The sequence below is a fragment of the Puma concolor genome, chromosome E4, assembly GCF_028749965.1.
Source record: "Puma concolor isolate L17-30 chromosome E4, mPumCon1.1.hap2, whole genome shotgun sequence".
Taxonomy (NCBI): domain Eukaryota; kingdom Metazoa; phylum Chordata; class Mammalia; order Carnivora; family Felidae; genus Puma; species Puma concolor.
The window spans coordinates 41,586,707-41,607,960 of NC_141683.1; the positions used below are offsets into that span (position 1 = coordinate 41,586,707).

The following is a 21,254-nucleotide window of genomic DNA, read 5'->3' on the forward strand; positions in this document are numbered from 1 at the left end:
ATCTGCTGGTCACCACTAAGAACAAAACCCTGAACTACTGTAGGGAGGGGGATGAAACTTGCTAGTCTGGTCATTTTTAAGGGAAAAGTACTATCCAGAAGTCAAGCAATAAATAAGAACTGTGAATGCAACCTATGAGCAGAAGAGATTGTAAGGGATAAAGAGAGACGATAGAGGGATATCTTCATGTAGCACCTTTTCTTTTTTTTGTTTTGTTTTGTTTTTAACATTTATTCATTTTTGAGAGACACAGAGAGACAGAGCACAAGCAGGGGTGAGGCAGAGAGAGAGGGAGACACAGAATCCGAAGCGGGCTCCAGGCTCCGAGCTGTCAGCACAGAGCCTGACGTGGGGCTCAAACTCATGAACCGTGAGATCATGACCTGAACCAAAGTCGGACGCTTAGCCGGCTGAACCACCCAAGCGCCCCCATGTACCACCTTTTCATAACCCCAGCGTTTTGGTGAGATCCACAACCAAACAGCTGTTTGAGAACATTTTAGATGCAAGCTCTGAAACTTTATCAGGTATTCTTGAAAATCTTAGCACTTAGCGTGAGGAACTGCCAGAAGAGAATGCAGAGGGGCTGCAATAAAGGGGAGGCAGCAAGAAAGGAGCTTGGGGAAGCATTAAGTTATTTAGACATCCAGTGGAAATGCACTAGGGCTGTAGTGGTGACTAAGACATGGTGCCTGGCCTTCCACAACTTCTGATTACAGAACTGATGGTTACAATCTAGAAAGATAAGTCTTAAGATAGGGAAATGTGTATGCAGGATGGGGGTCAAACCCAGTCTTGGGGGTGCGTAGCAAGGCTCAAGGAGAGCTTCTTGGAGAAATTAATATCTAACCTAAGTAATGATGGATATTTAAGGGTGAGTCAGATGAAGAGTGGGTGCGTGGAGGGTGTACATTTGAGACAAAAGAAGAAACATAATCAGAGGAAGTTCGATGAACTTACTTGGGTCTTTCATCTATGTGGTGCTTCTTTTCACATAGGGCGAGATATTTTTTTCCCTTCCAGAATAGTAATCAATATACTCAAACATTTTAATTAAATAATCACTCAATTTCCAACCTACCTGTAATATTTTATTTTTTTTCTTTTTTTTTTTTTTTTTTTTTTTTTTTATTTTTTTATTTTTTATTTTTGGGACAGAGAGAGACAGAGCATGAACGGGGGAGGGGCAGAGAGAGAGGGAGACACAGAATCGGAAACAGGCTCCAGGCTCTGAGCCATCAGCCCAGAGCCCGATGCGGGGCTCGAACTCACGGACCGCGAGATCGTGACCTGGCTGAAGTCGGACGCTTAACCGACTGCGCCACCCAGGCGCCCCTCTTTTTTCTTTTTTTTTTTAATTTTTTTTTTTCAACGTTTTTTTATTTATTTTTGGGACAGAGAGAGACAGAGCATGAACGGGGGAGGGGCAGAGAGAGAGGGAGACACAGAATCGGAAACAGGCTCCAGCCTCCGAGCCATCAGCCCAGAGCCTGACGCGGGGCTCGAACTCACGGACCGCGAGATCGTGACCTGGCTGAAGTCGGACGCTTAACCGACTGCGCCACCCAGGCGCCCCTACCTGTAATATTTTAAAGAAAACCATATGTGCACATGTGTTCTTTTCTGTTTTGACCCATCCCATTCTACAGTAGCTCAAGCTGTTCCCTAAAGGTCTTGTACATGTCTTGATGAGGTAACTTACAGGTATTTCACATTTCCCTTAATCTTATAAATAAGGCATTTTTCCATTTAATTTAGCACATTTAAGGTAGTGCTGAAATATTATAATGCCATTGGTTTCTTCATATATATCATGCCTTCAGCACTTTTGCTGAGCTTCTCTCTGTACAACAACTTCCAGCATTCCCCTGTATTTGCTAGATATTTAATTCTACCTGCAACTAATATGTTTCTCTTCATAATAAATATTTCTTTTACATGTTCACTGCCACTACATGTGCTAGAGTTTTCAGAATAATACTGTACAGTAGTTGCAAAGTGGATGTCCTTTTTCCCTCCAATTTGAAGGGAATTCCTTTTGTGCTTTAGTATGAAGTGTGATAGTAAATGTTTTGAGATAGATCATGATAAGACAATAATTTTCTATTTCTAGCATTCAGAGAACTACAAGAAATGGTAGAGAATATTGTCCAGTGCCTTTCGATCTATAAATGTCATGTACTTACCGAGGCTTTCCAAACTTTTTTTTTTACTGTTGTGCCATATTTCAAGTAGTAGAAATGTCTACAAAGAATAATATTGCACATAACCATCTATCATTCGCTTTCATCACATCTTAACACTGCTTTATGCTGTTTTTGTTGTTACTCTTTTTAGATAAAATAATACAGGAATTTGAAGGCTTTTAATCATCCTTTCCAGTCTCGCTGGGTAGCCCCCTCTCCCCACCCCCCACTCATTAACATTCATTGTTTCCTTGATCTTCTCTCCCCTTTGGGCAGGTACCCCTGCTTCCAGATATGTTTGGGTCTGTTTCTGAGATCTCTATTGTGTCCTGATTGGTCTGTCTTTCCCCGTTCAATACCACATTGTCTTAATCATATTGTTTTTGGCTAAAGTAGGTCATCATGTAGGACAAATCTGCCCACCTCATTTTTCCCCCCCAAATTTTCTTAGCAATTATTGGTCCTTTACTTTCTTACATGATTTTTATAAAAGTTCATAAAATTTTACTGAAAACCCTTGCAAAATATCTATTACAATTGCATTGTATTTAACATATTTTGGTAAAAATTAACACCTGTATCTTTCTTCATTTCTTCAGGTTTCTTTTATGTCACTTATTTTGCAGCTTTTTTGGTAATTTTCTCCATCAAATACTTAAATGTTATTTATTATATTCTTAGCTGTCTTAATTGCTAATGTTATTAAGACCCTTTGATTTTGTACTACATTTGATGATTGGTTCTTTCCGGGAGTATAGGAATGTTATGTGTGTGATTAGGTCCCAGACACTGGGCCTAAAATACCTGGGTTTGAATCCCAGCTCTCCCACTTTTACTAGCTGTGTCTATCCTTGGGAAAATGATTTAACCTTTCTGTCCTTCTATTTCCTCATTTGAAAAATGGAGAGTATGGGGCGCCTGGGTGGCGCAGTCGGTTAAGCGTCCGACTTCAACCAGGTCACGATCTCACGGTCCGTGAGTTCGAGCCCCGCGTCAGGCTCTGGGCTGATGGCTCAGAGCCTGGAGCCTGTTTCCGATTCTGTGTCTCCCTCTCTCTCTGCCCCTCCCCCGTTCATGCTCTGTCTCTCTGTCCCAAAAATAAATAAACGTTGAAAAAAAAAAATTTTTTAAAAAAAAAAAGAAAAATGGAGAGTATTAGTACCCACCTCGCAATGGTTATTATGAAAATTAAGTCAATTAATATGTTTAATTGGTTGTAAGACTGCTTAGCACATATAAATATGCTGTTAGTTTGCCTACTGACTGTGCTAAATACATTGATCTGCTAATCTTCAACCAATAGTATGATTAATAGTGATTACAATAATTATTGTTATAGCACCTAACATATATGGAGAATATAATAAAATTTCCTGAGCACCTTTCATGTGATACCTAAGTCTATGAAATAAATAATAATAGCAATATACCATTTATCAAATGAGGAAATAATTTACCAAAGGCCACATATTTCTTGAGTCAGGAATCCAGGAATGGCTATAATATATTGGAAACACAGAGTTTTTATCCTTGTATTTCTTTCAATCAGTTAATTTTAGACTTTTTAGACTTTTAAGAGCCCTGATGTTTGGAGGCGCCTGGGTAGCTCAGTCAGTTAAGCCTCCAACTTCGGCTCAAGTCATGATCTCGCCGTTCCTGAGTTCGAGCCCCACGTCGGGCTCTGTGCTGACAGCTCGGAGCCTGGAGCCTGCTTCGGATTCTGTGTCTCCCTCCCTCCCTGCCCCTCCCTTGTTCACACTCTGTCTCTCTCTCTCTCTCTCTCAAAAATAAATAAACATTAAAAAAAAAAAGCCCTGATGTTTGCATATCTTACTATAAATCTGTGGACTTTTTACCAAATGACCAGTATTTAACATCTTAAAAGATATTGATAAATCTAAACAGCTAATTCCATCTGACATAAATACAAATTCACCTTACAAGCTGCTTGATATAAATATTCATGTACCTCACCTCCATCTCACCAAAAAGTTGCATTGACATGACAAAAAACATATGAAAATTATGGGGGGAAAGTCCATAGTGTGTGGAAGGCAGGGGAGATGTCGAAGGAACCACAACAGGAATGGATTTGAGAATGATGTGTAGCACATAGATTCAGGTGACAATGAAATTCGAATTAAGGAGCCCACATTCCAGATACGAGCAAAATCTTGGATTCTAAAGAGAAAGTTTTCTAAATGAACTTCATAAAGACTCCAAAATTAGAAGCAGAAGTGAGCCCAGGGGCGGCAGCCTATAAATTAATCAAAGTTCTGTGGAACCACTAATCTTAACTTGTACAGTAGCTGACTCCAGTCTTCCTCCAGAATAAAGCTGCAACTTTTCCGTTTGAAAGGTTATCGGGAAAAGCACTTCGAAAAAGAGTAAGGTTGTTATGCAGATTTCAGTCCATGCATTCTCTACAGATGAAGTTTTCTAGAGATTTAATCATTCCCTTCTCTCTGCTACTGAGGGAGACACGCTTACAAATGGATATTTCCCTTATTCCTTTAAATATCTCTTACAAAAAGGTAACTTCTAGTTGGTTTGCAAAGTTCCTTATGTGTCCACAGCTTCTTAAAAATAACTAGCTTAAAATAATCAGTATGCCGGGGTGCCTGGGTGGCTCAGTTGGTTAAGCATCTGACTTTGGCCAGGTCATGATCTCGAAGTTCCTGAGTTTGAGCCCCTGCTGTCAGCACAGAACCTGTTTCAGATCGTTCGTTTCCCCCCCTCTCTGCCTCTCCCCCTCTTGCTTTCTGTCTCTCTCAAAATAAATAAATAAGCTTAAAAAATAATAATCGGTATGCCAAAGAGACATCTTAGGGTGGCAAAATTTGCTCTGCTACACCTTTGAAATCCTTGGAACATTAAAAAAAAGTTAACAATTTCGGCGCACCTGGGTGGCTCAGTCGGCTGAGTGTCCTATTTCAGCTCAGGTCATGATCTCACAGTTCGTGAGTTCGAGCCCCACGTCGGGCTCTCTGCTGACAGCTCAGAGCCTGGAGCCTGCTTCGGATTCTGTGTCTCCCTCTCTCTCTGCTCTTCCCCTGCTCACATGCTGTCTCTCTCTCAAAAAATAAATAAAGATTTTTTAAAAGTTAACAATTTTAAGGTTGTTGGTTATTTTTTGGTAGGTGTTTGAATGAAAACAGGATTTCAAAAGTTGCTATTTAGCTTTCATCTTTAAGTAATTTTAGCATATTTGAATTCTCTTAAATTAAGGCAGGACACTCTTCCAATAAATGACCACGAAAGCTCTATAGTTAATAGTATCATCGGTATAAAGAGACAGAAATACATTTAATGAAAATATTGGCGTTGTTGCATGTGTTACCCCCTTCGGTTTTCAGCATCTAGTTTAACTGGAACATTAGCTCTACTTTGTGGATTATTGAAATGTTTGCTTATTAAAATATTTTATATTAAAATATATTTTTAAAGGATTCTTAACTAGTTGAAATTTATGATTATATCTTTTAATATTGGGGAGTTTCTGAATTACCCTTGAGGTTGTTAATAAACAAATTTCACTGAGTACATTTGAATTGGCTTTATTAAATGATTCATGAATTGGGCAGCATCCCATCTAGCTAGCAGAAGGGAGCTCGGAGGAGTTGTACAACATGCGACACTTTTAGAGAGTAAGTATGGGACGATAAAGTTACTGGTAAAAGGAAAGGATTCTCTGGGCAAGATAGCTCTCCCTGAGAGGGAAGAGCAGGAAATCTTATTATGTGGATCACCTCATCTTCCTTTCGGGGTGGGCAGAAGATGAGGGTGTGATGGAGAGGGCCGGCGTGCTCCGCCACACTTTGGCTCTGATAGGAAAATTCCTGACCTACTGGTTAAGGTTAGGACTAAGGCTACATTTCTGGGTGAAGTTGAAACTGCAAGTAGATTAGCTATGAAGCCCCAGTTTGGGGATTCGGTCTAAGTGGTGCCATTTTGGGCCCATGGTTTGTTGTTGTTGTTGTTGTTGTTGTTTTAATTTTTTTTAAGTTTATTTTTATTTGTTTTGAAGACTTAGGCAGTGTGAGTGGGGGAAGAACAGAGAGAGAGAAGACAGAGAATCCCAAGCAGGCTCTGTGCCATCAGCGTGAAGCCGACATGGGGCTCGAACTCACAAAACCACCAGATCATGACCTGAGCTGAAACCAAGAGTCGGATGCTTAACTGACAGAGCCACCCCGGGGGCCCCTGGGCCCCTCGTTCTATAGCTGGGGTGCCGGGGTCAAGAGCACCTGGCTCTGGGGTTCCCAAACAGACCATGTCCGGGCACTCTCTGCTGTCAAAATCCAAAGGCAGAGAAATGAGTGGCAGTGAAGCAAGAAAGAAATTTATTTCAGAGAGGCCAACGCTGGGAAGACAGAGGACTAGCATCTCAAAGACTGCCTCCATAGGCCAAAAATACTTGCAGGTTTACTTACAAAAGAAAATGGGCAAACGTGGGTGGGCAGGCGCAGGTAGGCAGTGAAGGTTAAATGGATCATTGTCTTGCGGTCAATTACAGGCAGGGTCTTCCTGGCTCAGTTAAGACTTTATCGCTTGAGGGGGCAGTTACAGTCTCCTGCCTGTGGCAAGTGCTAGGCTGGAAAAAAGAATCCAACCAGTAAGTTTGAGGTCAAAATGGAGAGACCCAAAGTCCTGGTTCAGTTTTCTTGTTTCTTTTTAACAAGGTCATATGTTTTAAACTATTACTCGTTTATAATCAACTAATTTTTTTTTTTTTTTTTTGTATTTAGGATTTGGAAATATCTCACCGCGCACAGAAGGGGGGAAAATATTCTGTATCATCTATGCCTTACTGGGAATTCCCCTCTTTGGTTTTTTGTTGGCTGGAGTTGGAGATCAACTAGGGACCATATTCGGAAAAGGAATTGCAAAAGTGGAAGATACATTTATTGTAAGTATAATAGACTTTTAACTACATATGTTGTTGAATTTTTTAAAATTTAACTTTTCTATCACCTCAGGTACAGTTAGACATTCAAGTTATTGGGTTTTCAATAACCTTTTATGCATGTAACTCACTGCATAGTTATTTTTATATTTAATTTGAATGAGTAAATTAATGCATGAGAAAAACCCAAAAATACGTAGAAATAAAGTAGAAATTTGACAGCCCTAGGTTCAAATTCCAGATGTCTTGCTGTATTCTCTCTTTTTAAAAACACGTTTGAATGTTTATTTTTGAGAGAGAGAGAGGGGCGGGCAGAGAGAGAAGGAAACATAGAATCTGAAGCAGGCTCCAGGCTCTGAACTATCAGCACAGAGCCCAACACACGGCTCAAACCCATGAACTGCAAGATCATGACCTGGTCCGAAGTCGGCAGCTTAACCGACTGAGCCACCCAGGCACCCAGTCTTGCAGTATTCTCTTAAGTTAGCTATTTTACCCTGAAACCTCCCTTTTGTCATTTCTATGATGTGAATAGGTACTGGTGATGGAGACATCACTCTGAGAATTAGAGAGAAAAATAAAAGCTTCATGTAGCTAGTAAATACCTGATGATATTTTCTCATTTAAATTTGCTTTGGTATCTTTTTTTATTGCTGGTGGCATTCTAAACTTATATAGCCCTTTTGTGAAGGACATCATATTTAGCAAACCCGATAAAGGCGATCTTGTAACTTAATTCAGTGAGGTCACTGATAGAAACTTACCTAAGGGGTGTAATTCAGTAGAACCACAAATAATACACTCGACGATGTTCATCACTATATTATACTCAATAGAACAAATAAGTAAAATGAAAATGCTTTTATTAGAATTATAAATGAAAGATAGTAATAAGACCACTATGATTACAAGCTTCTATTCTTGAAGGAAATTACCAAGAAAATGGTTGCATGAGAGGGTGGGATTATAAATGATATGTTATTACCATCACCACTATTACAAATGCATTTTACTTATTATTCAATAGTGTTTCATCTTTTCACAAACATTTCAACAAAGCATTTTACATTTAATTATGTTGATGAAATAAGACTACTGAATATTGGTTTTTCCATATATATTCCAGTTTTCAGCATTAGTTATATTTTATATTTCAGTTCACACTTCACCCTCAGGTAGTTTTACAGTTAGAATGGAGTAGTATGGTGATTCCAAAATATGAGTGTCATCCTGTTTGGGGTATTATACTTCTCTTATATTGATATTTAAAGTATCTTGCATTTACATTAATTGAGAGGGAAGATTAGTGCCATCAACTTGGTAATGCTGAATTGTTCATTCATTCAACAAATTTTTTTCTTAAATTTTTTTTTAATCTGATCATAGTTGACATACAATATTGCATTAGTTTCAAGTGTATGACTTAGTGATCTGACAAGTTTAAACATTATGCTGTCTTTGCCATAATTGGGTATAGCAACCATCTGTCCCATTACATTGCTATTACAATATCACTGGTTTTCTTACGTTGTGCCTTTCATTCCCTTGACTTATTCATTCCATAACTGGAAGCCCGTATCTCTGTCTCCCCTTCACCCGTTTTGCCCAATTCTCCCTTTCCCCTCCCCTCTGGCAACCATCAGTTTGTTCTCTGTATTTATAGTTCTGATACTGCTGTTTGTTCGTGTATTCATTTGTTTTATTTTATTCAACGAATTTTGGGTTGCCTACTGGATGCCAGGCAACGTTTTTCATGCATCTACATTGGGGCATAAAACACATAAAACACATATAACACCCGGTGGTGAATACATGACAGTGGTCATGATTCCACACTTAGTACTAACCACTGTTGTGAGAACTTTACAAACACAAATTCGTCTAAATTTCACTTATGTGATAAGGATGGTGGACTAGAGAAACTTTTTTTTTCACTTTCTGTTCTAATTGGTTTCCTAGATCGTTATCTCTAGAAATTTGTCAAGTTTTAAAACTTAGTGGTTTGGGGCGCCTGGGTGGCGCAGTCGGTTAAGCGTCTGACTTCAGCCAGGTCACGATCTCGCGGTCCGTGAGTTCGAGCCCCGCGTCGGGCTCTGGGCTGATGGCTCGGAGCCTGGAGCCTGTTTCCGATTCTGTGTCTCCCTCTCTCTTTGCCCCTCCCCCGTTCATGCTCTGTCTCTCTCTGTCCCAAAAATAAATAAACGTTGAAAAAAAAAATTAAAAAAAAAAAATAAAACTTAGTGGTTTTTATATGGTGGGGATGCGACCTATAATTTTAATAGCAGATAGGAAAGATCCAGTTAGAGATATTTAGCCTCAAATGAAGATCTGAAGATAAATTGTTGTATGTACAAACATATATACAAATATGTTATACTGAGGAGATTCCTGATAAGAGAAGAAGGTGAAAAAATATGGTTACTCTGAAGACAGCTGTCGTGAAGGGGTATTGAAGATTTATCCTTGCCTCCATGTCATGTTTGATTTATTCCGTTGTACAATTTAAAGCCATGGAAGAGAGAGATAATTCATCTGGTTCACAGGGAAATCAACTGTGGCCATTAAGTCTGTGAGCACTTCAGTTGAATCAATTGAATAATGATAGGAAAACATACAGGGAAATTTTTCATAAAATTAATAATTTTTATCAATTATCAGTAGTCCATATTTAATTTTTTAATGTTTATTTATTCCTGAGAGAGAGAGAGAGAGAGAGACAGAGACAGAGTGCAAGCAGGGGCGGAGCAGAGAGAGAGAGACAGTATCCAAAGCACATGCCAGGTTCTGAGATGTCAACACAGCTTGACGTGGGGCTTGAACTCACAAACAGCAAGATCATGACCTGAGCCAAAGTCGGACGTTTAACCAACTGAGCCACCCAAGCGTCCCATCAATAGTCAATATTTAGTTAACAGTTCACTTTTCTCTATTTTGCTGTATTTCCAGATTATGCTTGGCTCGCTATCAGCGGTATGCCTATAGGATAGAAATATTTCAAAAGAAGTTTACATGAACAAGGAATGATGTAAATCTCAAATTGTATTCTCAGAGCAAATGTAATTTATTTTGAAAGTATTTTACCTGTTCTAAAGCTATGTAAGGGTAAAGTGGCATCGTCATGAGCATTGATTGCTTTGAGTTCGGTGTGTTCTCTCCAATTTTTATAAGACAATTGAAAATTAATCATGAAAGGGAAAAAAATAACATCCTTACTTGCTAATTTGTTGATAGCTGAGTGTTAGGTTAGCTTTGCAGGTGCACCAATAATCAATAAATCTCCATCAGTGTCTCTTTCTCGCTGTCTTCATTCTCACCCATAGAAGTGGAATGTTAGTCAGACCAAGATTCGCATCATCTCAACCATCATATTTATACTGTTCGGCTGTGTACTCTTTGTTGCTCTGCCTGCGATCATATTCAAGCACATAGAAGGCTGGACTGCCCTGGACGCCATTTATTTTGTGGTCATCACTCTAACAACCATTGGATTTGGCGACTACGTAGCAGGTAAGTTTTTCCTGGCACCAACAGTACTCGCCTAACCCGTGTCCTTTAGACTTTTTGCTTGGGTTCATAGCACAACACAGTGTGTCTGTCTTAATTTCCCAGGCCTGCCTTAATAAACAAAATTCCCCAAACTGGGTGGCTTTAAACAAAAGAAATTCATTGCCTCACAGAAGTTCAAAATCAGGGTGACAGTAGGGGCACGATCCCTCTTGAGACTCTAGGTGGCCTTCCTTCCTCCTTGTTTCTTTCAGCTTCTGGAGGAGGCAATCAGTTTCTGCCTGTCCTGCCCCATTATTATCCCTGCTTATGACGTCACATGGCATTTGTTCTCTCTGTGTCCCTGTAGCTGTGTCCCTCTTCTTATATGGACACTGGTCATACTGGATGGAAAGCCCACTCTACTCCAGTATGTGTTCAGATTAACTAATTACATCTTCAAGGACCTTATTTTTCCTATAAGGCCATGTTCCAAGGTCCTGGGGACTCACATACCATTTTGAAAGACCATTTAATCCATAACAGTGACAGAGACAAAAGATAAGTCATTCTTCTGTGACAGTGGAGGTAAGCAGAAAGGTGCAGTTGAACATTTAGATTTCATTCTAGGAAAGAAATATATGTTGCTGTTTGTTCAGAATCTTATATTCCCACCTTAGTTTCAGAAACCAATCTGCCCCTTAATTTTTTTTGTTTGTTTTTGTTTGTTTGTTTTTATTTAGTGTTTCATGAATTCGAGTTTAACTTCTCTTTGCTCTTTTTACTTAAGCCTTTTCATGACTTAGTTTTAAAAACACCTGCAAACTTTAGAAGATATTCTAAGCTATTTTCAAACCTTCTTTTCTCTAAGATATTTAACTCTTTTAATTTCCAGTTCTCAGGGAAGTATTTTTCACCTTAACCAAAGTGGCCACATTTTTTTGTTTTGTGTTTTTTGATATTTCCTTTTGTACATGTTATTACAATTACAGTTTGCTTTATTGTTTTATCTCTTAGGTCTTCACTTCCTATCATTTTAATTCTTTCTTTACCATTTATATTATCCAGTTGTCATTATTATTCTAACTCCAGTTTTCAATAAATTATAGTAATGATGGTAAAAGTAACCATGGTGATGTTCTATCATGGACCATTTTGACTAGCTCTTGAAAATCTAAACCATTCTTTTTTAGAAAATCCGAGTTGAAGTATTAGAAAATCATGCTAAACACTATAGTAGGAATGTGCTCTTCAACTTCCCGGAATAAACTCACCAGCCTAATTTAATTTTAAGAGAGTTTTATGCTTTCTGGCTGTTTACTGTTCTTTCTCATCCCGAACTTCTTACTTACGTGTTTTCAGAGAAAAACTGTTTTGCACAGTTCTCTAATATCTCAGAGAAGCCTGATGGTTCATCTGTTTCTATTGATTTGTTAATTATAGTTGAGCCTGGCAAAGCCCCCCTTTCTAGGGAACATAGATCCTTGAAGGTGGGGATGTTTTCCTGAAGGAAGCTTTGCTTTTGGTCAGAAATACTGTGCACATATCTCTGTACTGGATGGAGGCCCCAAAAAGGGGAGGGTGCATCACTCTGCTGGAGATCCTTTAGTTTTCTAATTAGCAAACTGTAGGCAGAATAATCGCAGACATTTGTAGCTCCTTAGAAGACACGCTTCTGCTCTAAAGCACCCATTTTTCTAACCTCTCATGGAAGGTGTATGATTGGCTTAAGTAGAAATAGAAAGTGCATTAATGTAGGAGAAAGGAAGACACAGTGAGATGATAACAAGATTTAGACTTGTGGTATGTTAACCCCGGTCTCTTGTGCCACTTGATAAATATCAAGTCTTGTAACAGCGGTGGCATATACAGGTATTAATGCAATCTTTGTATTGCATGTGTTATTTTCATTTTAGTTTTTAATTTTGTATGGTAAGGCAATATTTTGTTTCTTTTTCCGCTTTATTGAGATAGAATTGAAAATAAAATTGTAAGATGTTAATAAGTATACACTGTGGTGATTTGATATATGTACATATTATAAAAGCATCTAGTTCATCTAGTTAATTAACACATTAACACATGCATCTTCTCACCTATTTATCTTTTGGAGGGGGCGGGCGGTAAGAACATTTAAGTTCTACCCCTAACATTTCGATAATCTAATACACTGCACATATTATTTTAAGAAATTGACTGACTACCAGCCCAGTATGTGGCCTGGTCTGGTTAAAAAACAAAACAAAACAAAGATTATAAATAAATTTTAAAAAGTGGGTAGAATCCTAAAATAATGTTGTATTTGTGACCACAGTGTAAAATGGCTTAGAAAAAAGAACAAATATTTTTACTTTATGGTTTTGTAGAAGATGAAAAAAGAAAACCACCTTTTTTTTTATACTAACCTTAAGAGATCAACACTTGGAAACTGGCTAGAAGAGCAGTTCACTGAGAACATCTTACGTGTAGGAGTGGGGACCCTAAATTCAGAGTTACGGCACAACACTGTAGGGGAGCATTGTAATAAAATGATATCTGTGCGCCATAAGTGGAATCTAATAAACACCCATTATTACTAAGATTTTATCATATTGCGCCCCTTTGTAAATCCATTACTGTAATTTTATTTCTGCAGAGGAAATAATAAAAACTCACTAGAAATATGCCTTGCTTGGGGCGCCTGGGTGGCTCGGTCGGTTGAGCGTCCGACTTTGGCTCAGGTCACGATCTCGCGGTCCGTGAGTTCGAGCCCCGCGTCGGGCTCTGGGCTGATGGCTCAGAGCTTGGAGCCTGCTTCCCATTCTGTGTCTCCTCTCTCTCTGCCACTCCCCCGTTCATGCTCTCTCTCTCTCTCTCAAAAATGAATAAACGTTAAAAAAAAATTAAAAAAAAAAAGAAATATGCCTTGCTAATAATTAACAAAGGAATTTGATGGGATTCAAGTGACAAATGCTGAGAAAGATAAATTAGAGAAGAGTCTTCACATGCCAGGTCCTTGTGCCCAGGGAGTGGTTTTGGAAGGAGTGTGTACATGAGGCAGATGTGGCCAAGGCGGGGTAGGAAATGTGTACTCTTTGCAAAATTCTTTGGAAAAACAAAAACCTCGAGTTCTTTTTTTAAAGGTCTGGGAAAAGAATTGCCTCACTTAATTCAATAGAGTACACACAAATAGGTTTTGCTTCTGGGTACCTTGTGGCTGTGGAGTAAAAGCTAGCTATTGAGCAAAGTCAAGTACCCCTTCCGGGAAGTATCGGTTGCTTACTTTCTAGAACCTTCCCTTTTGAAGTGAGATGTCACTACAGATAGTAATCTCGCTTAAAGTTGGTGCTTTTGCCAAGGAAAAGTAGGAGGCACTGCTCCAACTTAAACCTCCTCATCTTTCTATTGGACTATAAATCTCAAAAGAACACAAGGATATACCTCCTGCAATGCACACTCCCCATCTGATGCCCTTCTCAAACCTGCAAACCCTGCTCGGAATAGGATTAAGGTTTAATCATGTTCTTGTGTTGAACCCCTTTGAAGACCAATTAAAGAACATATTCTTCAAACTGATATTATTAAAGGAAAATAAGAAATTTTGGAGAGCAATATATAAATTGTTTAGGATACAAGTTGTAATCTTGGTGTAAATATTAGAAGCATCTTGAGAGCAACAAGTAAAAATGTGATGTTCTGAACCAGAACTCTGGAGCACAGTGCTCATCTCCAGGGTATGAGCAAGAAAGTCCATGCCAGGTGTAATTTCTGCCATGGGAAGCAGACAGAACAACTCCTGTTTTGATGTATTTGTAAGCCTCATTCCTTACTTTTTACTTGTTATATGTCGTAGTGTCCATGATGTAATTTGTAAGAACATAATAGATTGCTAATTCATAAATAAACATGCATTTAAATTTGCATGTGCAAAACCTTTTCACTGTCGGGGATATTGAATCAAAAGTATTTACAGATCACTGGTAAAGACAAATCAACACAGTGTTTAGGTCTCATTGTGTATGTGACTGAACAGAGAAATTCAGCATTTAGTAATTTTTCTGCAAGAAGAGACCTGGAAAATTTAAAAAAAAATTAATGTTTATTCATTTTTGAGAGACACAGAGAGACAGAGTGTGAGCAGGGGAGGGGCAGAGACTAAGGCAGAGACTAAGGCAGACACACTATCTCAAGCAGGCTCCAGGCTCTGAACTGTTAGCACAGAGCCCCACACAAGACCCGAACCCACAAACCGTGAGATCATGACCTGAGCCAAAGTCAGACGCTTAACCGACTGAGCTACCCAGGCGCCCCAAGACCTGGAAAATTTTAATTTTATATTTATATTTATGCAAGGGAGGTGTTTTAGTGGCTCGCTGGTTACCTTAGTGACTGGTGTGTGCTCCCTCCTGATGGCCTTTTTTGTTCTTTCACTAGCTTTCAATGTTCTAGAACTAAAATGGACCCACGAGGCCACAGGGTCACTCCCACACTTGTTTTACACGTGAATAAACAGACCCCCATTACTAAGACCAGTGCTTGCAGACTAACGCTTCCTAAAAGGCGAGAAGAAACAATGTCAGTTATTTAGCAAAGTGTTGTTTTAGCAGTGCCTATAATTTATAGTCAAATTATAGAGGTAAGTTAAAATTAATGGCAAAAATTATGTTTGAGAATTAACTGTTAATTTCCTGCATTCTGTTTCTTAACTTTTGCCATCTTATTTTCCATTTGATGAAAAGTCTGGGGTGACAAGTTGTTAAATCATGCTTACCTTGTAGACTGAGACCTAAATCATCCCTTCACTAAAACCTAAGCAGTAGGGGCGCCTGGGTGGCTCAGTCTGTTGAGCATCTGATTCTCGATTTCAGCTCAGGTCATAATCCCAGGGTCATGGGATCAAGCCCTGTGTCAGGCTCTGTGCTGAACTTGGAGGCTGCTTAAGGTTCTCTCTCTCTCCCTCTGCCCCTTTCCCCAACTTGCATGCTCTCTCTCCCTAAAAAATAAAATAAAACAAAACTAAGCAGTAATATTAATTATCTGGAAATGTGTGACAGATTGAAATCTGTTCATTCAGGCTTGCCTCTATGACTGGTCTTTCAGGTCTATGATTTTTTTTAAAAATGGTGCTTCTTCAAATTTAGAGAGAAGTCATATAATTACCAAATTAAACACAATTTAAAATTCTCCCCCCCACCACCCAAAATAAAATTCTTTTCCAAAGCTACTATCTCGTTTATATATACTATTAGGGTAAGAGTGGGTCAAGCAAGTCAAGAAGCACATTTCCACATCTTGTTTAGAAGCTGCCTGAAGAAGTTCTCAAAACACACCCTTTTTCACAAACTAGGTTTGTTCATAAGATATAATTTGAATGAGTGAAAGCCAGATGAAAAATTACAGTTTCACAAATAAGTGTCCTCACATTACCTGCTCTTCTAATAAAAAACAAAAATTTTAGCCAAAAATATAGATGTTCTAAGAAATCCTCATGGTTGATCTTAGGAAAACACATTTTCCATCAGAGCATAAATTAATTTAGCCATCCAGATATGTCTCCTTGGAATTTGGATCAATCTTTAGTCGAATAATGAAATTTTCCATATCTCATAGGTGGCTATTGAAAGTGTAGGGGCTAAGGACTGGCTCTCCCAAGATGGGCCACTATGCCATAAAGATTATTTTGAGTTAAAAGTAACCAAAACCCACCAGATGCAGGAAAAGCTCTCTGCCTCCCCCTCAACTGCCTAAATATATTGGAAAAGAGAGCCTGTCCCAGGAAGAGAGCTATTAACAAAGACTCCCCTTTACCTAAGAAACTTACCTGCATAATAGGACAACCTTTGTTTTTCCAAACATCTCTTATCATCTTCCTGGTAATGATCTTCCTCCCCTTTGTGTCCTTAGACCCCTACCCCTCTTCTTAGGTCATATAATCTTCATGTTGCTTCACTGTCTTTGAAATTTCACGTCTATGTGGATTCCCTGCCCATACACCTATTAAATTTCCGCTGTTCAATCTGTCTCATGTCAGTTTGATTCTAAGTCGAGCTAGAAGGACCATAGGGCAGAGGAAGGGCCTCCTCCTCAACAAAGCTTACTGAGTTAATCAGGCTTTAGGCTTAGTGCCGATATGCTCCTCTAAAATACAATTTCGGACTTTCCAAGGTAAAATTCTTCTGATACTTTTACCTTTACTAAATTTTTATAAATTTTCCCAGTTGTATAATCATTTGTCTTCATTTTTTTTTCTTAGAAAGAACATATTTGCATATCTCATATTAAGAATTAAGTTTTCTTGGGGCACATGGGTGGCTCAGTCGGTTAAGCGTCTGACTCTTGATTTCAGTTCAGGTTATGCTCTCCCGGTTCATGGGTTCTGGCCCTGTGTCAGGCTCCCTGCTGACATCATGAAGCCCGCTTGGGATTCTCTCTCCCTCTTTCTCTGCCCCTCCCACATGCTCTCTTGCTGTCTCTCAAAATAAATAAATAAACTTAAAAAAAAAGAATTAAGCTTTCTTGGAATTATGTTTTCAAAGTCATTATCAGAAATGAAGTTTTTCGTAACCAAACTATTGATTTTCCTTATAACTGAAAACATGAGTCATTCGGTGGAGTGCTCAGAGCTTGCTGAATGGAAAGGCAATTTATCATGAGAACATATAAATCTCTGTTGAGAAATCATAGCAGGTTTTTTGGTTCAAAACAGTTCTAACAGAGACCCTTTAGAGAACAGTCCTGATGTTGCCTAATGTTTTGCAACTATGTCAGTGGCCAGCTGTTGAACTGATCAATAACAGTAAAAATTTTCCAGGACTTCAGTGGGTAAGAAGGAAAGTAGCTGATGAGGAGTGAAGTCTACTGAATGATGAACAGTCACCACTCCCACCACAACAATGTCTCAGAAAAATCACTTTTATCAGAAAGGGAGGGTGTATGTGACTGCTAGGGGAGATGTATTATATTCATCATTCATTTATTTATTCAAGTGTTTAGTGAGCACATACCGGGTATTAGACCCTGTGCTTATATTGTGATAGTGATAATAATTGCTCTAATTCCTTTTCCTTTGGGACAGAATGTTTGAAAATTGGGGGCAAAAATTAAATAGGGAACTTTCTTGTCTTCCTGGTAGTCATTCTGTTTCATAATATAGGAAAATACTGCAAAGAGTCTGGTCACCCCCAGATTCAGCCAGTAACTCTCTGAGAACTCACAAGAGAATGGATGGTTGTCTGCATGATGAATTAAATAGGATTTGACTCAAATGGGCCAGAAGTCCTAGGACCTGGGGGCAAACCAATAAGTTATTTAACTTTTTAGGTCCAGAATGGATCTATATAGAAACATGGTGGAAACGTGTGCAGGATAAAAATGAGAAGGAAAATATTCAGTGATTGATAGTCGTGGCTTAGTGAGATAGGCAGTAAATTGTACTAAGTATAATGCAAAAGGCTCCAGATTGCTCTATAATGAGACTTAAAGGTAGCTTCTAGGAGTAACAATTTTGTATGTCTTACATACTCTAGGTTTCCATCCATGTGAAGGAAGAGTGAATGACAGTGTATCGATCTTTCTTTCTGATCATGAAACTACTGCTCTTCTCATGGCTGTTTTCCTAATTTTAGATCAAGTACCTAGTAGGAAATGGACAACATCTTGAATGCTGACATGGCAAATCCCAAAATATAGGTTCAAATGTTAGAGAGACTTCGTTAACTTGTTTTGCCTTTTGTTTTTCTGACTTAATAGCATATGAGAAGTTCGGCTTAGTAGGTGAGCTGTGGTTTAGGACTGAAGTCATACTTCCATTTGTAAAAAAAGAAAGCAGAGTTTGCAACGTTATTGAAAGAGCCTCTTGGTTCCTAAAACCCTAAGGAGAGTCTTCATTCAGTTAAATTGCTTTACTATAAAAAATATATATACTAAAGCAGAAAATAAATTCCCCCTTTTATATTAAGGCAGGCTAGTCTTATTAATAAAAGTAAAGCTAAACAAACAAAAAATTAAAATCAATATTTCATATCTAAACTAAAATGCTTAAAGACCAGGTAAAGAAATGATGCCCATCTTCTTTAGAACAAGGTTCTATGTCCATATCTATATTCTGCAATACAAATATACTTTTAAACCAGAGGAGGGGGGCATGGAGTTGATGACTTTAGTTCAGAATGGCTAGATGATTCTTTAAATCCAGGATTCTCCTCCTCCTCTTCCTCTCCATCCTCCTCCTTCTGCTTTCTTCTTTATAAATATTCTGTGATTCAGGAGCATCTCAGAGAAAGAAAATCAAATATAAGTATCTCGGGGAGGGCATCGCATACTCAAGTTCTTTAGAGCACAATAGGGCCAATTACTAGAAACTGTTGGAATGAGGACAGAAGCATGGTAAGGAGGCTTCTGAAAAAATCGTGCTTATCTTCAGACCCCTGGTTTTTCTAGGTAAGACCATTGAGGGGCAGGCTGGGAAGAGGCATATCTTGTTTGACTTAGTGTCTCTAGCCCTAGCTAAGTCTCCACCATGCAGTTTGGACTCAAAAGGCTGGTGGATAAATGATAGCAAGGACCGGAACTGAGACCATAGGTGACATACACAACCTGGTTAGTGGGAAAAAGCCTGTCTTTTGGAGCGAGGAAGCCCTGGTTTTGAATTCTAGCTCTCCTACCTCCTTTCCTGTGTGCCCTGACACATGTTATTTTACCTGCTAAGACTACAACTTCTCTATTGTAAGTGGGACACTTACTGTTGGGATTTCTAGGAGCCAGTACAAAAACCGGCTTTTACTCCTGAGTTCTGAACAGACTGTGAAATGGCAATTGAATTACTAGCTTAATTACTGATAGGGGCAGCTGGAGATGTGGCTTAAATCTATGGTGAATGGTCTTACTAAAGCCCTGTCCTAAATCAATGGACACATGAAGAATGTGAACACAACTCCCTCAATACCTGCCCCCCACCCAGGGCGTTAGGATGGAATGATTTCATTTAGATGGACAATCAGGAAGTCTTACTTTTCAGTCTTCTCTCAATCAGATTGTGAATATTTTGGAAATCAGCTGAAGTGAGAATAGACTTGGCTGTATAGAACTACCAGGGCCTTTATTTAGAAAAAAACCAAAAAACCTGTATGTGCCTGCTATAGCCTCATGGGCTGTTCTGCCCCCTAACCAGTAATTCTTTGGGGCCAGGTAGGAGATGGCTTTTTTAATGCTGGATGGAGAGATTGTTCCAAGCAAATTCACTATTGCTAAAATGGGTCCCTAGCAATAATGCCATAAATAACAATAACAATAATAATAATAATAATAATAACAATAATAAAGTTTTCCTGACCTATATTTTTAGTAGTTTAGTCTGCTAGATAGATTTTGGCTGATCTCCCTTCTTAAGCACTAAGGAGAAAGCCAGAGAAAAATGGCGCCATCACGTATCATGGGAGTCAGGAAGAGACTTATTTTAACTACTTGGAATAGTTCATAAGATTCCTGAAACCTTTGTACCTCCACCCCTCTTTACTTATTTTTATTACCATCTGTGTATTCTCCTATAATGATTAGCCAGGAAGGTCTGAAAATGGAAAGGACTTGTGCATGTATTTTCAGTGGCAACCAAGAAAACAGCAGTGAGGTGACTGTTCCTGCCAAGTGGGTGAGGAACCCAGGAGGGGAGGGCGGGTTGTAGCAGACTGCAGGCTGCAGCTCAGGAGTCTGTGGAAAGAGGGGAAAAAATGATAAGGGTTGCAGAGTAGAGATGGGGGTGGGGGGCACAGGCAGCAAATCCAGGACAGAGACATTACCCGAGGGTCTGAATAAGCAAAAGACCCATGTACAGGTTTCCTGAATGTAGCTAGGCTAAAATTAATGCTTCCAACAGCCAAAAAAAAATTTTGTTGATGTTTCCTAATTTAAAAATAAGACCAACAGCCCCTTTTAAGCAAGTTATCTTGACATTACAGGTATTTTAATTTGGATTCTTGGATCAAGCGGATGGAATAGTGTGGAAATTAATTCGTAAATCTTAGAGAGGACTTATGAGTTGCTTGACAACACTCCTGTATACACCATTTTTCCTTAGATCATTTGCCTGCCGGTATTTCACTCCTAAGAGCAGCAGTTGAGAATGGGAAGCATTCCCCACCCCCACCCCCAGGCTTAGAAGCCACCAAGACTTGTGGGATGAACATTTTACCCAAATATAGACCTTTCAGTGATTAAGCTAATTTACTCTTTTCAAACTGTGACATCCTGTTTATAAGAAAGAAGACTTACAAAAAGTCATCTTGAGTATGAACCAACTTTTAAAATCAACATCTTGGTGAACTTATGTGTTAAGTGAGTCACAGCTATTGGGATGAAGACTTTCTGGTTTTGAAAGAGAAAGTACTCGGGAAAAAATGTCATTTTGGTTTCTTTGAAATGGAAACATTTGAAAAATGGAATTCGCTAGAGAGCCTATCGTATAACAAGTTTCCACACACAACTTCTTAAGTCACTTCTGTGAATTTGTAGAACTGCATTCCCCATGGGCCGACTCTTAACCATCATGAGATGCATTTGGCCTCCACAATCCTTCCCAGAAATGGTATTTTTGAAAATTTTACACAAGGTAAAATTTTTACCATATTTTGAAGGTGATATTATTTACTTTGGAAACTGTGCTTTTCAGATTACTCTTTGTCCCCAAAGAAAGCTGAACTTGTGTC

The 21,254-nt window shown here is 38.9% G+C and overlaps 1 protein-coding gene across 3 annotated transcripts in view; it reads left to right on the forward strand.

Moving 5' to 3' along the window:
• The window catches only part of KCNK2 (potassium two pore domain channel subfamily K member 2), a 197,287-nt gene that overhangs the window by 132,106 nt on the left and 43,927 nt on the right, over positions 1-21,254 (forward strand). For all 3 annotated transcript variants that reach the window (XM_086694816.1, XM_086694817.1, XM_025921068.2), the window contains exons 4-5: positions 6,935-7,095; positions 10,413-10,599. In XM_086694816.1, the coding sequence (XP_086550942.1) occupies positions 6,935-7,095; positions 10,413-10,599 (348 nt within the window). The remainder of the gene's footprint in view (positions 1-6,934; positions 7,096-10,412; positions 10,600-21,254) is intronic.